At 38.0% G+C, this 22625-nt stretch overlaps 2 protein-coding genes across 3 annotated transcripts in view; one reads left to right on the plus strand and one right to left on the minus strand.

Annotated features, from left to right (window-relative positions):
- The window catches only part of m (zona pellucida domain-containing protein miniature), an 87146-nt gene extending 65199 nt beyond the window's left edge, over positions 1-21947 (minus strand). Inside the window, exons 1-2 of one of the 2 annotated variants that reach the window (XM_033468886.2) lie at positions 21874-21947; positions 21679-21792 (exon numbers count right to left, since the gene is read on the minus strand). The gene's annotated coding sequence lies outside the window, so the exon portion shown is untranslated. Of the gene's footprint in view, positions 1-21678 lie in introns of both variants that reach the window. The other variant, XM_076526527.1, reaches the window with a different exon arrangement.
- LOC117219615 (uncharacterized) lies at positions 17092-18751 on the plus strand. Its single transcript, XM_033468889.1, has 2 exons — positions 17092-17286; positions 18180-18751. The coding sequence occupies exons 1-2, from the start codon at positions 17200-17202 to the stop codon at positions 18528-18530; spliced, it is 438 nt and encodes a 145-aa protein (XP_033324780.1). The 5' UTR covers positions 17092-17199; the 3' UTR covers positions 18531-18751.
- Positions 21948-22625: the final 678 nt, after the last annotated feature.

Here is a 22625-nt window from a genome sequence, read left to right on the forward strand (position 1 = left end):
ATTTTCCGTACCTCTAATTAGTAAAAAAACCGCACTGCGATCATCTAATGCAATCATCGTATCGATTATATTGTAATCAATTTCTCCGAAAGCGGTAGTGAAACGAAGCCCGGTAATTATGATAGAAAGAAACGCGAGAGATCGTATTAACTGGCGGATAAAGAGGAGGGGGGGGGGGGGAAATAGTATCTCCCTTTATCACGTGATACCGGATATAAATCACATGAAATTGAGTATAAAATGAGGCACCGACACTTTTGCCGTTCAATTCCGCGCGGCGTTTCTTCGCGATGCCGTCGCGAAGACGAAAACTCGGGTATCCGGCTTCACGCTATAATCGTAAATTTTCTAGGCATTACTATGTACCGGCGAGAGTGGGTCAAGAGCGATTCCGTGAATGTAAAAGAACGCTTTAAAAGCGCGAATCGTTTTAATACAGGCCACAGCCATGGGCAGGCTACCCGCAAACGCTTTTTCATATAATTTGAAATCTCGGCCGTTGTTCGGACGGGTCTTTCAACCGCGGCATAAAGGTAGTAATATTTCCCCCGAAATTCTTCCAGTCGAATATTTCGTGAATTAATTCACGCAATGTTGCGTCGGCATTCAATGGAACAACGAAATCGTAAAAGCCGTTCTGAAACGTACTGTTCGAAATGCGCGAAACGAAAAGAAACGACTAGCCGACGTTTTCGTCATATTTCACAAACGTGCGACATTTGGTTATCGTTTAGAAAATCTCTATGCACTCCGAATAAATGCAACGTTAGAGTAGCGCGAAGCCGGTTATACCGTGAGATGACCAATCGCTGCGCCTTTGGTTCGTTTTCGGGCACGATTGACTGTATATTTATCAAATATTATTATTTTTATTATCATATTTATCAAATTTTTCTATTCAACATCGATCGATCATTTATCCGCCGAAGTTAAAAACACGCGTGAAAGCCGGGAGTTCTTGAAATACCGCAAAATTTATTTCGATCGTCGAACAGAGCGCAGTAATTGGCTCCTCTGTCCTACTCCTCGGTAGGCAAAACTGTAAGCTTCAATCATGTTTTATTCTCAGGCGTGTTCCTATTGTTTCCATCTCTAATCTGCGCGCAGCATCGTGTGCAAGCGTTGACCTAAAGGTAATATCAAAGCAGATCGAAGTTTCTGCGTCTTACAGATAGATCGCTTATGCATGGGATGCGCGTTCAACGAAGATTCGTTGTTACATCGACGTACAAATATCGCGGATCTGAAACAATGCTATCATCCGATCTGCTTCTCAGTCCTAATTCGGCCGAAACCTAATTTGCTCGCGAGCGCGGCCGCTACTTCCTCTCGGGCGTATTAGACCGAAAGAAGAGGATCGGCTCGTCTCGAGCGAATCAATGGATCCTGGAGCCGGCCGGAAAACTAATTGCGACTGTGCCGCTCGATTTCCTGCTGGCCGAGTCCGTTAACCAGAAAACGAATAAATAAAGCCGCGCACGCACACGGAAGTCCGAAAAGTTGCCGCGAATTGTGATGCCGGAGTTAGGGTCACGTTGCGTCGTCCGTGGCAATGCGCCCGGTTTACTGCACTTCGTTCTACATGCATGCTTGCCAAGTGCACGACACGTATAAAATTCTTCCACGTCCGGTTGTTCCTGATTCCTGATTTCGGTCGCGCGACTACGGTCACCGGTGCGTAGAGATCGAGAGAATTCTAGTTGCCCGCGATGAAAAAGATTATGACCGCTAACTAATGGCAAGTGTTAAGTAAAATCGTCCGCTCGAAACGAGTGCCGAGGCTGTAAAATCGAACCGGGGCAAAAATCGGCTATCCTTAAACGCCGTGAATTTATTTCCCCGCGGAATCTTGCGGTACACGGCACACACTAACCGTTCCCTTACTACGTTTATCGGTGTGTGCACGTGCACACTGAACATCGGCAGCCTCGGCTCGATACGCCCGCTAGATAAAAACTCTAATTAATTACAATGGAATATGCTGTGCGACCCTAAATATCACATCTCGACAGTAATAGTACTACTCGACTTAGTTAGTACTTCTCTTTTATTGCTACATACCATTGCACACCAGTCCATTTTTCTGTTTCGCTTCGGTTAGGGGAAACGTTTCGAGTATTCTTCATTAGACAGTCATATTCAGTTGGAATAATTTATGCAACTTCGGACATTATATCTGAATCGTTATGATGATCCTGAAGCAGCTCGTACAACAGGATCTGGTGTTTCGAATTTAAGTTTCCAATATAAGCTTCAAAGAGGAGAAATGAAATGCTTATGTATCGATTTTATACGACACAATTAGAACGAACGAAATTTCCTGATATAAACAAACATAATATTGTCGCTCGGCGATCATTTACCATTCAAACGCGATCGTTTGAAATAATCACAGTCGTTGAATATCAGTGAATGCGGAAACATATTTGCTTTCAGCAATTATCGGATAGTCTTGTTAAGAAATGAAGTCAAATCGAAGCAGAAAAAAAAACTTTGTATTTAGTTTTTATGAATTCTTGCTTAAACGCACATTAATCATTATGGCCTGAAATTACTTGCTCATAGAAGATCAAAGAATGACGGATCCAGCAAGAACGACTTAATTCGAGTTAAGATGTTTCTGCACCCAATGTCTCAATTTGTCATTCCGTTCTGCTGAAATATTATTATTATTCTTTGTACGAGTGAGGTCTTGAGAGTGAGCGTGCTTAGAAGTAGTACAAACAGTATACAGGTGTGTTCAATGTTAAATATTTATATCAAACTTCGTTCTCTCATGAGAATCGTCTTTTTAATATTAATACTGTAACTGTCTTTCTTCTGTTATGACCAGACTGCGTTATGCACTTGCCACAGAAATGAGTAGATGCAACTTTCAGGAGGAGAAAAGGTAAAAGAACCGAAGCTATAATTATTAAGGAAACGAAAAACTTCCGAGGTGGCTTTTGTTTTTTGCCTACAATTTTTATTTTGCCTGATCCAGTTATCGCGTAGAATTCATATCAAATACTCGCTCGACTAGTTCGCAAACCTCTAGACGTTTACTATGATAACCACATGATTTGCGTCAGCAAACACGGCAGCAGTGTTTCTGACATTTCTTGTAATTTTGAACCGTTCACGTTCCGTCGCGATATCGTCAGATTCTCCAGATATTTAACTTCGAAATCACAAAGTTAAACAACGCGATCGTTGATTTTGGTTAGCATATTTTTCGTCCCGGGTACAAACGTTTTGCTTTTACAGAATTTTCCTCGCGTGCACCATAAACGACGGTCGTACCTCGCGTTTCACTCCTACTAAATGTCGCCGTTACGCATGCTTACCATTTTCACTGATGATTGCAGTCGTATAAACATAAATAACGTCCACGGACTATGGTTTACACAGCCATAACTTCCGAGATATTTATTCGTGTTTATGAACACTCGTGTTTCGATTCTGGAATCAGTTGGACAGCCGTTTAAAGGACTTTTCGTCCTCGGAATCTTGACATCGTCGACGGTGATAAGTTCATCGAGGAAATTTATTGGGCAATGCGCACTAATTGTGATTTGCGTCAACGGCTATTAAAACGTTTTACGATCTTTCAAATTTCTTCCTGGAAAAAAAAGGATCCGATGCGACCACCGTACCATTTTAATTCGAGATCGTTTCTTACCGAATGATTTATCAGTCATTTAAACCGCAAAATCAAATTTTCGTTCGAAATCGTATACTCGCGTAACAATTTACGAGCAATTTAACCCAATCGATCAAATTAACGCGGTAAACTCGTGGTCGAAATTATATTTCGTACTTCGCTCTCATCAAATGAAAAACGACGTCGTTTAAAGTCCGATGAAAATTTCAACAGATTTTATCACAGATTTAATACTCTTGGAAAATCCTCGTCTTCGTCGATTAGTCCAAAAACACTCGAATTCGCGCAAAGAGCTCCAATCTACTTATCGATTATTCATTCATTTCGCGTTTGCTTTTGTCACGATTGAATAAATTAGTTTCAGACGAATGGCTGAATCATCATAATCTGTCGTCCGTAGCAAATCGAAAATCCGAGTCATTCTAAACGTTCTAATAACTTATAAATTCATTTTACATATAGTTCACACATGTAAAATAATATCCTCAATCAATTTTCTTTATTACAGTAAAATTTGAACTACTTGTAAACGGTTTCTCACATGCAGACAATTAAAATACGTTCTTTTTCGACCAACTATATATGCATGCAATAATTATACATACAGTGTAACTTAAGCAACGTTTCATTAATTTTCTCCTGACAACTACAAAAGTATGCGACTAGTTAGTATAAATTAGTTACTATAAATTAATTTAACTTTACGTGATCTTAACAATAAATTTGATTAATATAAATACACAAGTTAGTAAACAATAATGCTCCTTGTTTCTCACAGTGAGAAAAAAATGTGACTTGCGCCACTATGATTCTAACTCATTCATATGTATTCAGTTTAGGTATAGCGTTAAATGTGAAATAATACCAAAGATATATATTGTTATCAATATAAAATTGATGTTCCTGCGATGCAGAAGTTTTATCCTGCTACATTTTTGAAATATGACATTATGATTCCGTTGTTTAAAACGCGTCTGTACATTACTCACCGTTTCTACTTATACAGATGGCCTCTGCAACGACATAGTATTTCATCGATCACACTGCTTTCTAATCATGAATTCGTGTCGACGTCGGTCGAAGTAAATTCTAAAATATCATTGTCCTAATTTATTGGTCAATGCACGTATACACGTGTACAGTATTGCACAACTAATACATAAATCCCGCAGCAAGTTTCCCTTAAGTCGATAAGTTCCTCTTTTACAATAAATGTACACGTATAACGAAGTCCAATTTTTCAAGAAACGCTTATTTATACAAATATTTATACAAGTAACCAGATTTCAAGACACTTCGTGGAAAATAATCGGTACAACGTGTATGTATGTTTGAATGTATGATGCCAATTATTGTTGGTAATATTTCTTGATTTTTATGTTATGTTTACGTTATCGTAATAATATAAATTGTCTACATTTATTTGCGATAACCAGGAGTCAATTAGGAATTCCTTTCCTTCTTTAATAATTATAGTAGGCTGAGAGCAATGTATCCGTACTCTTTATTACGGTCACTCGTTTTTCCTCTCTAAAATTACAGATAATTGTATTAAACATTATTTACAAAACTCTGTATTTACCTCGGAAGCCTTAACCGCACCGAACGAGAACCTTAAAAACTACATAACGCAGGGCTGTAATTGCGAAAGAAATCGCAGAGCGAAAGGTTCAATAATCTGCGTAACGATGCTGCAGCATCAGAGGGTACCTTAATTAGACCGTGTTACTCAGGATGACTCGCTCGCGCGATTACCATTGAAAATGATTAGCGAAAACACAGTTGTAAAAGATTTTCAGAAGACTGTTAAACAAGCTGCAGCGGATGAAGCTGTCGCCATTCGTCGCGACTTCGGACAGAGCTGGAATAACATTCGCGAACACGTGGCAAGTGTCGAAGGCAAATAATGCGCGCCGTAAAACCGGCGCGATTGCATGCGATCATCTTTCACGATCACGTAGAATCCGCAGCATAGGATTCAGAGGCGCGATCCTTAGCCGCCGGTAGAAATTGGTGTTGTGTCTGCGACGGCACAGGGATCGCCATAAAACATGTCGATACGGGACGGCCGCCGTCGGCGTCGCGTTGCCAGACACCGTGGGTGTCACCGCGGTAACGCAAATAGCGTGTTCCCCGTCTATATGAACTGGTAAAACGTGCCGGTCGCGATTCAGAAATCTTTCAGAACGACTCCCTGAATTTATCGATCGGCGCGGCGCCAGACGGTTCCCGCCGAGATATCTCGATCGGCCGGACGAGTTTAGATCGGCGATAGCGGCGAGCTAATTATACGTTGATACGCGTACGCGCGCCGCGCTCTAACGCTGCGATCGAAGAGAACACGCGTCGGCTGTCCCGGTCCCGGTCCCGATGATCTTTCCGCCGGGGTACACTCCTCTATCTATACTTACCGCGAGGGATCGCTGAAACGCGATGGTAATAGCGCGACAGCTAGTAAGACGGATGTTCGGGCATGACAGTGCACCCGCGTGTCACCGATGCCCGGCGAATCCGTCGCGGGTATGCCTACTGGTATCCGCGAGCCATTAATTAGGTACGCCGGGAACCGGGGAGGCCTTTAACGGTATACAAGAGAGACACGTCGCCATTAACACGGACGGCACGACGCGACGCGACGCGACCACGACGGCCCGACGACGCGACGATTCGACGCCGATCGCATCTTATGCTCGATGGTCCTTTGCTCTAACGCCGTTTACCAAACTTCTCTTTCCTGAAAACCGTAGTTTGCCATTATTCGGATTTATAATAAGTTTATAAGAAATTCGAATAAATATTCAGCCAAGATTATTAGCCGAATGAATTCCTTTCAGTCGATTATTTTATTCGAATAATTCATTATTCGTCATAAATTATTCTATCTATTTACTTAAATAATTCTTTATTCGAGAGATTCTTTATTCGAATAATTTTGTATACGACGCCAATTTTTGTCTTCGCGACCACGTGAAGATTAGTTTAAAAATTGATTCGAAGTTTTGGAATGACACGCGTAGTCGAAAATATATCATTGTATCTTGAGCTAAAAAAATCGTAATGAGCTTAAATTTTTCATTGAAGACTAGATTCAATGTGTGTCTTTATGGTGGCATGTGAATTGCACCTATACTTCGTGATAGGAACGTGCAGATCTTCTAATAACTATTGAGAATTACTATTAACTACCATAATATCAAAGTGTTCAGTTAATCATAATCGAAAGAAGTAATTAATCATAATCGAAATCATCGCATGATTAATCATTTCTGTGTTAATCGTGACCAACGATTGCATTTGCTTCGATTGCTTAAGTTATTCATGAATGATGATTACTTGATTGCTTAAGTTAGTCATGAACGATGATTACTTGATTGCTTGAGTTATTCACGAACGATGATCACTTGATTGCTTAAGTTATTCATGAATCGTGATTACTTGAGATTACTCAGTGATCGAAATCGTGAACATGATTTCACGTTAATCGTAATCATTGATCGTAATCAGATTATTATTTGTCGAACGGCGTGCCGATTCCGATAATTTTTCGCAGTACGTAGTTTGGGAGACGCCGGGTCACGGCTCGTCGTGTGGGAAAAAAAGGACCGACGTCTCTTGGCAAATATAGGCGCAGCCTGGCGTAGACGCGGCAAAAATCGCCACTCCGGGCATGTTCCGAATAACAGTAAAAGAGGCGGTTTATTTGCATGTCGTCTGTATAGTCGTCGGGATGGCGACGTTCCTCGAAAGACGGCCGGACGCACCGTGCATAATTTTGACACTTTTTGCCACCGACTAGTTCTGCCCGATCGTTCCACCGCGACCTGTTAACCGGAGACAAGGCAATCCTCTGTTGCCTAACCCTTAACCGGTCACGTGCCGTCTGACCGAACGCTTCGTTCGTAAATTTCCGGCTGATTCCTGCGGCTTTGCCAGAATTTGCCTATGGTAATCTGTCTTTACCTAGATGAGACGGCTAAGTTGTATTTTATTTCAAGCATTCGATGCCTCGTTCATAGGTTGTTCGTCTAGAATAGCTCCTGCCAAAATCTGGACAGACTTCAAAACGGGTTATCTTCTTTAAAATTGGACTGAACGACTGAAATTCAAATTAAAGACTTTGCAGTTCTGTGTTGTGTATCAGAATCGGTTAACATCGGCTTATATCTGCAATAAATCTTAAGGTTTAACTACATCTTTCTATCGGCACATCTTTAACCCTTCTATCTGCTGGTGAGATTTTGATTTCTCTGTGCGAGATCGCCGGCTGATTTTGTTGTTAAATAAATTAGAATAAAAATCATATACAAAGAGAAACAGGAGAAATTAATTTTTAATTTTATTTAATTTTTCTTAAATTTAGTTTTCTCTTGCTAAATTTTACGAAATATTTAGAACGCGAATTCCACGTTGCACGCGGTCGGAAGGTTAACGCTAAAAAAGGTGGTTACTATCATAATAGTACCGAGGGGGACTTCCTGCGATAAAACCTCTGTACAGTTATGCGTCTTGACAGACTTATGCAACTTAGTAACTAAAACTGTATTTCATTTATCCGGTGTCTAATTGTTGAACAGCTTTTAGAACGAATGGAAACAAATGCAACTTATAACTATATATCGATTCGTATATACTCGATGATGCGTGAAGAGTAATAGTATGAGAATTTAGTGCAACAGGTTACCGAAGAGTAAGCTTTCGCTTGAGATAATGGTGTCGCAATCGACTCATAAATTCCTTTACAACAGCCTGAAATACATCCTGTGTTATATAACTGTGCTTTCAAACACACAGTTCGATATAACGGTTAGAGGAATTTATTTATTTTTTTTATTACAATAATGGTTCTCGTAGCCGTCAAATATAGCGTATTGTGACCTGAGAAACGAAATAGAAGTAATAAGATTGTTTAGACTATTTACATTAAAATGATCAGAAACGTTCGAACGTCGGACGTACACGGAATCCTGTTCATTCTCATTTCACCGTGGTTGCATGATTCTGCCAAGTTATCGAGCCATTCGCTTGAAAATAGCTTCTCCGAAACATTTAATTGGCGACACTTAATCGACGTTAGTCCGTTCTCGTTTTTCACTCCAGTTTCTGGAATATTTGTTGCTTGGAATCTGTTCCAAGATGTTTCGTGATTGAATAATTTCTCGTGCTTATTTCGTAACGCATGAACGAGTGACAGATATCTTTTTTTCCTAACCGAGATACGACCTTGGCTTGAGATGATTTAAATGAAAGGTAGTATTTTTATCAATTTTATTTGGCACTTATTGCTTGTACGGGGCACGTAATGATTATGATTTACTGTCGATCATTTATTGTTCATTATTTGTCACCAGTAATTTATTTGTTGTGATTTATTCCAGTCTCATCGTGCAAAAAGAATTATTAGAGCTCATTACACAAATTCAATACGACCATGTTTTCTTTATGTATTGATCACGTTTTGTTGGACTACTCTCTAAAAACTGTACAGCGTTGTCGGAGCTGTCTATGATACAGCGATTATCGTAACTTTGAATGCGGGTAATTTGCGGAAGCATCGGCTCTGAAAATCGTCACTTTTACTACAGATTAATGTACAGCTTTCGCCGTGAAATTCTGTATGCAAAAAAACAGAAAACAGTCGTACAGATCCGCAGGACCGGTTATACATATGTGTATTTAAAGATCAATAAAAGGATGAAGACTTACGGCATGCTGCGATGGTTCGTATAATTAACGCAGGTGATAAGAAAACATGATTATATCGTTACGATTCAATGATATCGTTACACGAAAACATAATGAAATTGCTCCTTTGCATAGCAAATTAAATGTAAGCTGCGATATCTGTAATGTTTCGATTAAAAAAAGTATATCTTTAAGGCTTGCTGGAACATTATTTGTTACAGTTGCAGAGCGTCCTATCTAAAATACTGCACTCGCATTCTTTTCCTTTTTCTCTAAGGAGTATCTAATTTGTCAGGCGATAAAATCTTGACAAATTTTTATTCAAAAAATCAAATTATTTATCGAGTACAATTAGACGAACATCGAATGCAGTTGTAATTTAAGCTTGTTCTCGATATAAACGATTGTAATGGATTGGTGAAATCATGCCAATTAAATTGTGTCTGACATCTACACTCAAACTCAATTGGATTATTATTAGTTAACGCGCTCGCGGAGAGTAAAATTTTGAATGAGCTGTAAAAATAGATGGATGATTCATTCTTAAATTAATCGTAATATCGAAATTTCTATTAGTCACATTTTTGTCAGAACATCACATTTTAATAGTTATAGTTTTTATGCACAAAGAAAAGACAAAAATAAAGTGAAAATACTCAAGCCACTGCATCAAAGTGTATAATAATTTCAAGAAATAATATATAAAATTGAATGCACGATAACGTGACTTATATATATATATATTTGAATTTTATACCATTCATGTAACTTTGCATCACGACGAAAATTAATGCTACGACAGTCACATACACGGACGTGTTGAATAAAAATAAATTTTGTTATACACAAAATGGAGTGGCTAAGAATGATACGACTTCAGGAGATGCATTCGGAATACTAAAATATCTCAGACGATTTCTTATAAAAATCCGCATAGAATTCACGTTTGAAGGTATTTTCACTTAAAAGTTACGTGCCAATTTTATGTCAGCTTCCTCAAAGTTGAAATTGACAAAAACTAACAATTTCTCTTCAAGAGTTAAAAAATCCTTACGAAATGCACGAATAATTGAAACATAGTTGCTGACGTGTACGAAAATGTATTACACATTTTGCATTTGATATTCTACGGGGAATAATTTTAGTTTGGATTTGAAGATCTCCTCTTTATGGTGTGATGTACCGGCTCACGGAGTTATCCGAGAAAAGATATTTCGGATTTTCAAGCTTCGACAGATTCTCGCTTCAAAGGAAAAGAAAACGTTGTTCGGTATAAAATCTGAAAGATCGACTTTTGGCAACGAATTACCGCTTGCCGGACTGCCATGCTGCGTTCTAGCATCCGAGCAGGCGATTCCCGACGGTTGTGCGACGATGTCGCGAAATCGTCTCTCCATGTATGTAGATCGCGGGGTATCGTTCCAGGATCGCGAAGCCCTGTGCACGGTGTGTTCCCGGTAAGCGAGGCAGCAGCATGCCGGGGAAAAGAAATAGCCCGCGAAGACAGCGGTTAAAATTATAACCACTTAACGATTGTGAGAACACGGCGTAGAATGTCGATGTGTACGAGAAACTCTGAATCGGGAGATAAAGAGTCGGTAGATAGAAAGGAAAGGGGAGTAGAGGAGGCGAGAGAGGGAGCAAGGGACGAAGTTGACCTCTTGTCCGTGGCATTGTGCGTCCGTCCGGTGGCTCGTGCGTTTCTTGCTTAGAGGTAGCAGCGCGCAGGAGCCACGCTGCTTCTTGGAGGCCGCTCGGTTCTCCTTCCTGCGCGCGCGACGCTCGCACCTGCCAACTAACTAGTCGAACCTGATTAAACTCTGCCCTGTGTGTCGTATGACATGCCCCCTGTACTCCCCATTGCCTTAACCTTCTCCACCTCCACCTCCCACTTCCCGTAACCCCCCTTCCTCACCGAACTTTCCTCCTCTCCCACCTGCGGATGCCGCTTTTGCTCCTGCTTTTGCTCTTGCCACCGGCCTCCTCCTCCTCCTCCTTCTCCTCCTCATCCTTCTCCTCCTCCTCCTCCTCCTCCTCCTCCTTCTCCTCCTCCTCCTCCTCCTCCTCCTCCTCCTCCTCCTTCTCCTCCTGCTTCTCTGCATTCGATCTATGATCCACCTCCCTCCGCCTTCGATTCTCTCCTCTCCTCTGCTCTCGGTCTTCTTCCATCGTTCACCTTCCTCGCCACGATTTTCCTCTCTGTCTTTCCGCCGCGATCTCCCTTTTTCTCCACGGCTGTCGGTCCGGACCCGGTCGTCCCGTGTCGTCCGCTAAGACGGGGGAAGAGTTACAGGATCACCGATACCATATCCGACCTGCTCGCGATTTCTTCGCCGACGTAGAAATACGTCCGAGTTCGCCAAACGCTTCTTCCCGATTCGTTACGGCGACGCGAGATCCCTCGCTCGAGATTAGAGCACGCCAGCCTTTCGGACGGAATTGCGAACGCCACATTGCCACGCCATCCTGCTTTCCTCGGCCAATGCACACTTTTCCACGACAGAGTTCTACCATGGTTCCCGGCACCGGATCAGGGATGCTGGCGATTCTTCGCCATACTCGGCGATTCGACACAGATTTAATCGAAATCTTTGATCGTTTCACGGCTTTCCCATGGAAATCCGGTGTACAGGGTGTCCGGGATAGTTTGAAATTGAACTTATAGTACGTGTTGTTAGGGTCAAATAGACGAATGATGTTCGTAGGAACTTGTGCCCGAAGATGCTTTGTCGAAAAGGTGTAAACGTTCAGAATTGATAGAAGCGTCGGTTTAGAAAAATTCGATAGAAATAGAAGAGCAATTATGGGAATGCACTCGAAATGCATTTAATATTATTTTCAGTTCAACTGGAATGTTTGAATGTGGTCGACGATATAACACATACTATAAGTTTGGTCCCAATCTTTCTGGACACCCTGTATACGATTTGGAACTAGCGGACTATGAAGTTCGAAGAAGACATGCTGATGTAAATGGGAAGGAATTCGGCGGAACTTGTGTCTTTTATGTTCGCGGATTTAGTGCCGTGATAGGAAACGTAAATTTTATTTGGACTGCGGATTTTATGCATTTATGATACGAATTTGTTGAACGTGCACAGAACGGTGTAAACAATCGAGGAATTTGTAGATGCTAATGAACTATTTTCAGCATATTAAAATTATTGCGAAATTAAATATATATCATACGATTTGTGTTTTACATAAAAATCCTCAATGTAATTGCGGGAATAGGATTATGAAGAGGCTTTTTAAGAAACGGTAGGGAATTATTGCACTTTGTTTTTCTAACGCGTTTCGAAGTTTACGATGACAACGTTCCATATATTTTCCATGGGAGTTTTGTTGGTTGACCATGGAGGGCGATTTGTAACGTTAATTTCAGTTGCATGAAAATGCACCACTGTTAACTTGAATGGTACTATTATCTTTCTAAAATGTTCATTGGATTCAATTGCACCAAGAAATATTGAGATTACATTCTTTAAAAGTGTATCACAATATTAATAACAATATATGATCCAAGATAATGTCTTTACGATTAAATTTCCTAATTTTACAAAAGTAATAAACTGGTTCATAAAAATTATAAACCAATATAGGGGTCCGTTATTTTGCTTTAAGTTGAAGTTTATAAGTTTACTTAGTTTATAAGTTTTTATAGTTTTTATAGATATATTTCATGTACTTGTTTACAGATATACATTTTGCAGTAATTGTATATAAGGGAATGAAATCAGTAAATAAATAAATGTAAACATCGTTCAAGACATCTTACGCTGAAAGAATGTTTTCTCTCAAATGTATATTGAATTCTCCATATGAAAACTATGTAGCCTCTCGATTCTATAAAACTTAAACGTTGCTTTGTTAATGAGTCGCTCCGTTTTTGCCAGAACTTGTTCATTTTGTGTAAATCATGGAGAACGAAAGAGTGGAATGTAAACTGTTGTTAAAGCAAGTAAATTAGTTGCGCCAATAAAAAGTAAAACGTGGTTCGTGGCAAGGTTCGGAACCCTCGCCGTACAGTTTCTACTAATTTGATTAGACGATTAACTGCATGTCGTGTTCGATTCAGTTTGATTAGACTCCTCCCGACGCGATGCATGTCGTAACGAACTCGTCGAAGCGCCGCCGCTCGATGTAAATGAAAATTACGCAAATGCCGGTACGGTTAATCGAGGTTTCCGTTGTAATTTGTAAACCTTGCGGACAGCGCTGTTGATCCGCTGGCTAAATACGATTTTCCGTCCGAAAGATAATTCATTGGTATCTGTGTTTCTAATTTCTGATTTTCTTGGTTTTCGATTTACGAATTTTAAACGATACTTCATCTGCATTTATTGTTTAAACTTTATTTGCAATTATATGGATTTTTTAAGTTCAGAATCATTGAGAACAATTATTGGAATATTCTAAGATTATTTTATTCAATAAATTCAAATAGGTTTTCCGATGCTATTTCAATGGTTTTTTAATATTTAGCAACAGATATAATTAATATTGTAATTTGAATTGTTATACGTTATTATAAATCTGAATAGTATTGCGTGCTCTATTATATGTATTTTAGTTTGTTATTATATCACTGAAAAGCTTACGTAAATGTTTAAAATGAATTTCCCGTTGTAAGTTAAGCTATTTCCCATACGATTCTTGAAGGTTTAAACAATTTGATGACGTACGTTTTCCTTTGGGTTTTCCATCTGGGATAACAGGGGCAATACATTGTCCGTGAATGCAATGGCCAAGGATATTTTACTTAGAAATGAGAACAAATAGAAAACACAAGTTCCCTCTCGAGAGTGCTTCTACCTTTTCGCAGTAACAGAGTTGAATGCACGTGACGCGGAGCTTGGCGAAACGTAAGATCACGATAGTATTGTTGCTAAATATTTCATATGAGTAAAACAAAATATTGTTTGAAAGCTAAAATTTCGAAATAAAAGTTACTGCATTTGTCAGCATTTATGAATGCGATTTAAGATATAAATATGTCAAGTTATTAAAAAAAAATCATTGCAAATTTCTCTAAGTTCCTTATAAAAAAATTATTCTAGGATGAAAGGTATTTGCAATATTAGTGGAGAGAGCAGAAAGCTCTTAGTATGAATTATTATATAATAAATAAAGAGCATGAATTACTATAATATTTAATATTCTTCATTTCGAAATATTTTAGTTTTCAATTTTATGCGACGATATAATAATTGTCTATAGTAAGGTATGCAAATTTCAGATAATTGGTTTAACATGATACAAAAAAGAACACGTTCGATCGATCTCAACTTATTTTTCATTCTCTCCTGTAATTAAACGTAGTATGCACGCGCTTACACTAAAATTACGGTGAATAATATCTTCATTTAACAATCATATATTGCACTATAAATTACTGCTAATTGCATTCACGGGGCACTGAACATGTTGAGTATAATAAATGACGTGAAACAATGGACGTGGCGTTTTTCATCTGCTCAATAAGCCCCGATCCGACATTACGAAGAAAACTTCGTAAAAGTTCAACAATAGGAGAACCGTTAATAATAAAACTGCCAGGGAATTAAAATGAGCTATCATAATTAATCTTCGTAAATTTCCCAAATATTTCTGCATTATGGCTTTTTGGTGAACCGAAATTAAACCGAATAATTCTAATTAATGAAATAAATTGATATCGTCACAAAATCACACAAACTGGCAGTTTATAATATATACTCTCTTAATAATAATAATTTTAAAACATGTTATTCTATAATTTCGTGCATTTTTAGTACTTTTTCGAATGCAATAACATTAAAAATTCGATGGAGAATTAAGAAAATATGTATTTCAATTTCAGAAATCTTTTTTAGAAAAGTTAAACTTATTCTCACGATTAATTATAAATTCTAATCTCTCTGCAATATAAATTGCAAGTAATGTATATTTAAATTTTTAGCTCCAATGATAAATCCAAAAAGAAAACGATGCGCGAGTAATCCATAAATCGAATAAATCCCATGATTCGGTAGCTGAGAAGCGACTGAAACGGTCAGAGAAAATCATGCCATAACTTATCAGCCACTTGTGCGTATAATTGACATATACAACGGTATGGTTAATTAATTTAATCCCAATTACGACTCTCCGAGGGGAAAATTAGAAGGAATTATACAAGTAGCGCCGCACGGCATAAAATCGTTGAACTAATGATTTACTCAGGAGAACTTATTGCGCATTTCGTGAGATGGCGCGATGTGGCAGTTGTTAAAGACTAATAGAAGAACACGTGCTCAAGTATCGAGTGACCGGAAGTCCTCTTCTGATGCACTTCCGACAATACTCGACGTTTCGCTAGTCTTATTTTCATTTGACAATGAATTTGATTAATAACAACAGCAATAACTTTACTGTCAAAATTGTTTGTGCATCCCTTAAAAATATTAATATTACATTGATATTAATATTAATATTAAACGATGCGCATAAGAAATCTGCGATAAACTCGATTAACGAAAACAGTACGAAATTATTTTTATATAAAGTGGTTTAACTAGCATATCACGGAAGATGCGAGCACCAGAATGGTCAAGCATCCAACTTCAGAATTTGTGCTGGGTAAAAATGTGAGAGAAATTTATTCGTCTTCCCCATTCAATTATGTATCCCGTTCTATCGACGAAGCTTTCGTAAGAAGTCAAATATTTAAGAGCGTCTGAGAATTTTATTATTACATCGTACTCTTCCCCCTTGTCTCTCATCCTTTCTCTTTTGTCTGGAGCAGACCATTGTTGAAAAAGATAATTTACGTCGTTGACATGATGAACTAAACAAGTATTAAATATCCGTTGACAATGTAAAATAAATGTTTATTGTATCTATCGTAAAAGGCAGAAGGCATAAAGGCATTCTGTCTTCAATCATTTTAACAAGCTGAAATTTACTTCAATTGTTTCAATGTCTCCACTATTTGACATTGAATTTATTCTTGTTATAAATGCATAAAATCTGCAGTCTATTAACCCTTAAATGCATATTGTTGCCAATTGTCTACATTCCAGTTCCACTTAATTTTATTCAAAAACCTGAGTATGTGCGTTTCCGAACACACGTTGATAACAATAGACAATAGATCATGTGTGAAATAAAAGACTTGACATTACTTTTGGCGAGTAAGTTATATGTTTTTTGACACTTGAATGTGGTGGGTGATAACCTTCAATGGGTTACTTGGAGAGATATTTTCTTTTTTCGAGTTTCCTATAAAGGAAAGCTTTGTGTCACAACAAAAATCGCAATTGCTTTGCTGCATTTCATTTATAAATAATGTGAAAATTCCTATACTAATAGATAATATAAATACATGACCATTTGTTTACGTCTATAATAATTTTAGTAATAAACGCATATTGTTGCCAAAAGTCTACATACAACTATTTTTCAAAATAAATACTCAATATTATTACCTAGATTTTTTTATTTATTTTTTACGTAACCTATGACTACATTCCTATAAAAAACGATTTTTAAAAATTCAAAACAAAAAATCATGCATTTAAGGGTTAATAACCAACCTCGTCACTTTTAACGTGGTTTTCATTTTCAGTGCCGTACCAACCAATCTAAGAAAATCGAAACTTTTATGAACGTTTTTATTTCGTTCATCGTTGATACGTTTAATCAACGAAATTATTTTTGTCCAAGAGCGTAGCTGTACTTTTTACGGAAAGTGTACTTACGTCGTGAAAATACGCAAACTTCATTTCACTCGACGACATCTTTTGGATCCAAACATTTCGAAACCTCGCGCCCGGAAACCGGAAATTCCTTGTCAGTTCTCTCGTAACTGTTAAATTACTCGTCTTCATAGTCGCCGCCGGTCGAACAACAAAATGCTTCGAACGGAATATATCACTCCTTGGGTTCGAATGAGCGCGCACATGGAGCACACTCGGAAGGCTGCTAAGCGATATCCCGTGGTAAGTGAAACTTTCGGGCGAATTCGAGGCGTTAATAATTAATGCCTAGTACATGTTCGTTGAACGCTCTATTCTGGAAGTTCGCTTCCGCGGTGAACGAGAATGTTTCCAGATACGGGAAACAATTCTCCGCTGTCAGAGGGATCGGGAATGTATGATTTCAAACCTGTTCTTTCTGGGCTACCGGCCGTATGCTATCTCGCGTTGTTATTTTAATTAAGTATGCACGCGAGCCACGGTACGTTTTTTGCTACAGTGGCTGAAAAACGTTCGACCGTAAAAAAAGGAATCAAGTTTACTTAATTTAATTTCTTTTCTACTTTAAGGATTTAGCATACTTCCATGGAAATTATCCGTTTACCTAATCCATGCGAAATAATATTGCATAAAATTATTATTATTATTAAATCATGAATGACACTGAATCAATTTCATCTGTTTTATGGGCCACTCTTACCCATGTACAACTGTACATGGACTTCGGATGTTATGCTCTTATGACAAAAACGAGTAGGTCCAATTGAAAACCGTGAAAAAATTAAATGTATTTCAGAACAGGAACGATTCATTTTTAACTTCTCAAGTTTATTGAGCGACGTATATTTTGATTCGTCTTCTGTTTTTAACAATTGATTCAGACAATTTTTATTTTGTGTACACAGTGTCTAGTAATACAGCCTCGTAATCTCACAATACTGTTTCACGTTACACGAAATTTAGGGTTCATTCTCAGTAGAAATGTTAAGTACTCCACCTAATTGTTGTTTACATTCGTCAGAAAATGAAAACGACATAAATCTTCCATGTCTTGCCGTAGGGCATCAGATGCGATAATAATCGAATATGCCAAATAAAGGACTTCAGAGCGCAGCACGCTGCAAAATTGATTTCAGCTGGAACCGTTCGCCCCGCGGCATTCGATCACGTACTTTAACAATAATAAAGAAGATAGCAGGGAATCGGCGTACAAACGTCTGCACAGTATGGAGGATTTCGACCCCAGCAAGCCACGATGCGATCGCACGAAAGCAAGCCTTTATTGGTTAGAGATCTCGAAGGAGAACGAAGGTCACAAGGTCCCAATGACTTCTAATCACTGGTACGGTCGACCGAACAGGATCCAAGTCGACGTTCCTGAGAAGAAATTCAATCGGTCGAGCAGGATGCAGGAGTTCTACAGCCGGTGCGGTATCGCCCAAGTCCTAATCAGCGACAGCGACGAACGACGGGCCGAAGTCTGTTAGTGACAAACGATGGGGCGCCATTTGTTTGTTCAACCGACGAATGAGCCAAATGAAAGATTATAATGCACCGAATGTCACTGCGTAATCCGCCATAAATGGGTCAACATAATCTGTCCGAATGACTTGGCGAAACAATGAATCTGCAGATCTAATACACGAGAATGTCCAAAATATTGTAATAATATTGTTGCGAAAATAAAGAATAAGATTGAACTCCTCTATTTTCCGTGATTGTTTTATAGTGAACAGTTATTAAGGAAAACAACGAGGTATTTTAATCATTCTTGAATACTAATTCTTGCATTATAATTGGTTTAATATGTGTTCGAGTATCTAATGTGTGACGCGATTGCTATAGCTCGAATTTTCTAATCTCCTAAAATCCGTTTAGCTTGAATACATAAAGGAAGGTCGGACTGTGTAAACTGGCTATGTTAAACATAAGTAGCTTAACCGGTGCGAGCACAGTGATTATTTCCATCGACAAGCTGTATATAACGTTGTAGATTATTGTCTTTGAATTATTTGCAGTAGCTTCGCACGCTCGCATAACACATCACATAGAATAGGAAATGGAACCCTTGACAAATCAGAATGGTTTATCTAGCGAAAATCCAAACTCAACAGAAATAACGAGATACTGATGTATAAATGTGTAATTAAACCGATATGGATTTTCATACGAAAAATGAAAGATCGGCGGGTAGAAATATCGAAGAAGAAATTCAGCAACTTTCTAAACATTGTAAAACCATAGTCGATTCACATACAAATTCTTCGATGGCAAACTGTTACAACGATATAATAAGAGGACTAAAACGCACACACCTTCTTCACATAATTCAACTCTTATCGTTCAATCTACACCTATTAACACTAATTTATGTTATACAAGTTAAATTTTCAATTTTAATTGAAATCAATAAAATACTTTATTGTTATGAAATATTTGAGGTTGTTGTGGCGTGGCAGTCAAAGCGTTCAATTGATTTCGAACACAGTCAAGCAGTGACTATTGTAAACTTGTCGCTGGAAATAGCGAAAGCCATTTTGTAGATCCTTTAATTGTTTGTTGATATTATGTAAATAATAGGTACAAATAAATACAGGATAATAGGAAGATATTTTACAGATGCCTTTTGCGTGGGGCAATTAAGAGACGAGCCGCTAAAAGTAGTGAAACACGGTTTGCGGGGAAAAGCTGGCCGCGTTTAAGCCGGGTCATATATCAATTCGATTAAAAAATTACTCGGTCCGCGGCGAGTTGTTTGCACGCGGTAATTAATTTAGCTGGTATGCAAGGTGGCCGATGCGATGCGATGCGATGGCTCGATTTTTTTCTTCGCCATGAAATTCCTTACAGCTGAAACTGTACTCTCGGCCCGAACCGGCGCGGGTCGATCCTCCTCGCCGACGACCGGAGATGGATCGAGTAAATATCACAGGGCTCATGGACGGAATAACTTTTCGTCCCGAGCAGCAGCCTCTCTGCGAGGACCGCCTGACGATTCATAAATGACCACCACGCGCGCTGCTCCTTGCTCAGGCGTCGATGCTCGGAATTCTGTTGTACACTGCTTGCCGCACGTTTCTCGAATTCGTCTAAACCCTAAAGAATAGTTTAGCTTTCGGGAGAGTGAATGAAGAGAGCGGGAATGGTAGCCTGCTATACGTCAAGCAGGGAGAAAGATCCAGGCCATTCATATAGTTGATTATCTTGAAGTCCCATTGAGTTGTTTTAAAGTTGCTCCAAGCTGTTTTTGTTAGCAGTTTTGTTTTGTATTTAGCAGTTTACAAATTTTGTATTGAGTGGTTTGCAAATCCAGATAGATACGAGTACATAAAGTGTAGCCGCTATAATCTTATTATTTTGTATCGTATTTTATTGCTTAACATGTACCGAGAAGTTCTGACATAATTCTATTTATTGCCAAGTTTCATACTACTCTCATTATATTTATAGCCAGCATTCTTTCAGGAAAGTATATCAAATCCAACAAATCGCAGTAATTACGAAGAATTATGCAATCGCAATTGTTGAAAAAAATTTCAACATTTGTGCGCCATAAACGGGACACCGCCACAGAATATGATCAATATCCTGTCTGTTCCAACCGCACGTACATTTGGGATCGTCTACAACTTTAATTTTCCCAAGCGAGAAGGCAAGACTGCAATGCTCGGATCAGATTCGGTTGATCGTGATAACAATTTATCGAGGTAAATCTTTATTACAGAACCATGGCTTATTCTTTTCGTCGTCGAAGTGCTCAGAATAATTAATCCCTTTATGCGAGCCTTTATTTATCTTGCTTTTATTTTTATGTAATATTATAGTGCGGTCTGAAAAACCTAGAATAATTAGATGTAGAATTAGAATTTCAGTAATTAGAAAATAAAATATAGAGAAACCATAATTTCGAAGTAAATAAAGAGATAAAAGTAGCTCAATTTGAATCAATATCTATCATGAACCTATAGTTGTGACAACTTTGTGAGAACTATTTATCTTGCTTTTATTTTTATGCAATATTATAGTGTCGTCTGAAAAACCTAGAATAATTAGATGTAGAATTAGAATTTCAGTAATTAGAAAATAAAATATAGAGAAACCATAATTTCAAAGTAAATAAAGAGATAAAAGTAGCTCAATTTGAATCAATATCTATCTTGAACCTATAGTTGTGACAACTTTGTGACAACTATTTATCTTGCTTTTATTTTTATGCAATATTATAGTGCGGTCTGAAAAACCTACAATAATTAGATGTAGAATTAGAATTTCAGTAATTAGAAAATAAAATATAGAGAAACCGTAATTTCGAAGTAAATAAAGAGATAAAAGTAGCTCAATTTGAATCAATATCAATCATGAACCTATAGTTGTGACAACTTTGTGACAACTATTTATCTTGCTTTTATTTTTATGCAATATTATAGTGCAGTCTGAAAAACCTACAATAATTAGATGTAGAATTAGAATTTCAGTAATTAGAAAATAAAATATAGAGAAAAAAACCGTAATTTCAAAGTAAAATAAAGAGATAAAAGTAGCTCAATTTGAATCAATATCAATCATGAACCTATAGTTCATAGACAGTTTCGATGATATATGTGTACAATGGAATTGTTGAAGATTGTACGTCACCCTTCGCTGGTGTTTTGACAATTCGGAGTTCAGTCACAGCTTTGTGCAGGTGCCCGTAGAAACGATGCAAGCTTCCTTCCTCTGACAACTTGTGTCCACGTAAATGGTTGTCTTCTTCGTCACAATTAACACAAACACACACTAGTACGTCTAGATCGCAGTAGTTTACTCAAGCCGCTTTGAAATTTTACTTACGCGATAATTGACGCATCTTCATTGTTTAATCGAGGAGCACTAACTGCCTCCTCCAGCGCTGGCACAGCCATTTCTAACTTTCTGACCACGTGACGTAACATCGATAGACCGGCAACTTCAACTTGACCGTTCTACCGCGAAATTTTTGTCGCGCGTCCGGTGGACCAAAATGGCGGACTGTTAGTGCAAAGGACATTTTGTGCTCCTCGGTAAAGCGATAAATGTATTATTTATATTGCGTTAGAGAAGTCTCCAAGTTGTTTCAGTGAACGAGTTAAGTGTTTGGAACGAGTCGAAATGTTTGTGAAAGGTAATTTATTAAGAGTGATGCTTCCCGTGTAGGGGAACAGAGAATTTGTTGCAACCACGCTGCGGATTTTAGGACGAATAGAAAACGTTAAATACACTGGAAGAAGGAAAATAAACTGTACACCGGTACGCGGTAAGCGAATCTAGAAATTTTGATATAGTATATTGCAATTTTGATATTGCATAAAAATTCACGGCGCATTCGTAACTGTGGATCATGCTCGATTTTTTAAAATCTGCTAAAGTTAAAGATTGTATAAAAGAAGAGAAACTCGTACAGAGTAATTATATAGTATAATTTATATAATTCATTTATTTATTTATTAATTTATATCATTATATAGTATATAGTATATATAATTATATAGTATAATTTATATAATTATATATACTATATACTATATAATAATACTTATATAGTATATAATATATATATATATATA

This window comes from Megalopta genalis, chromosome 15 (assembly GCF_051020955.1).
Source record: "Megalopta genalis isolate 19385.01 chromosome 15, iyMegGena1_principal, whole genome shotgun sequence".
Taxonomy (NCBI): domain Eukaryota; kingdom Metazoa; phylum Arthropoda; class Insecta; order Hymenoptera; family Halictidae; genus Megalopta; species Megalopta genalis.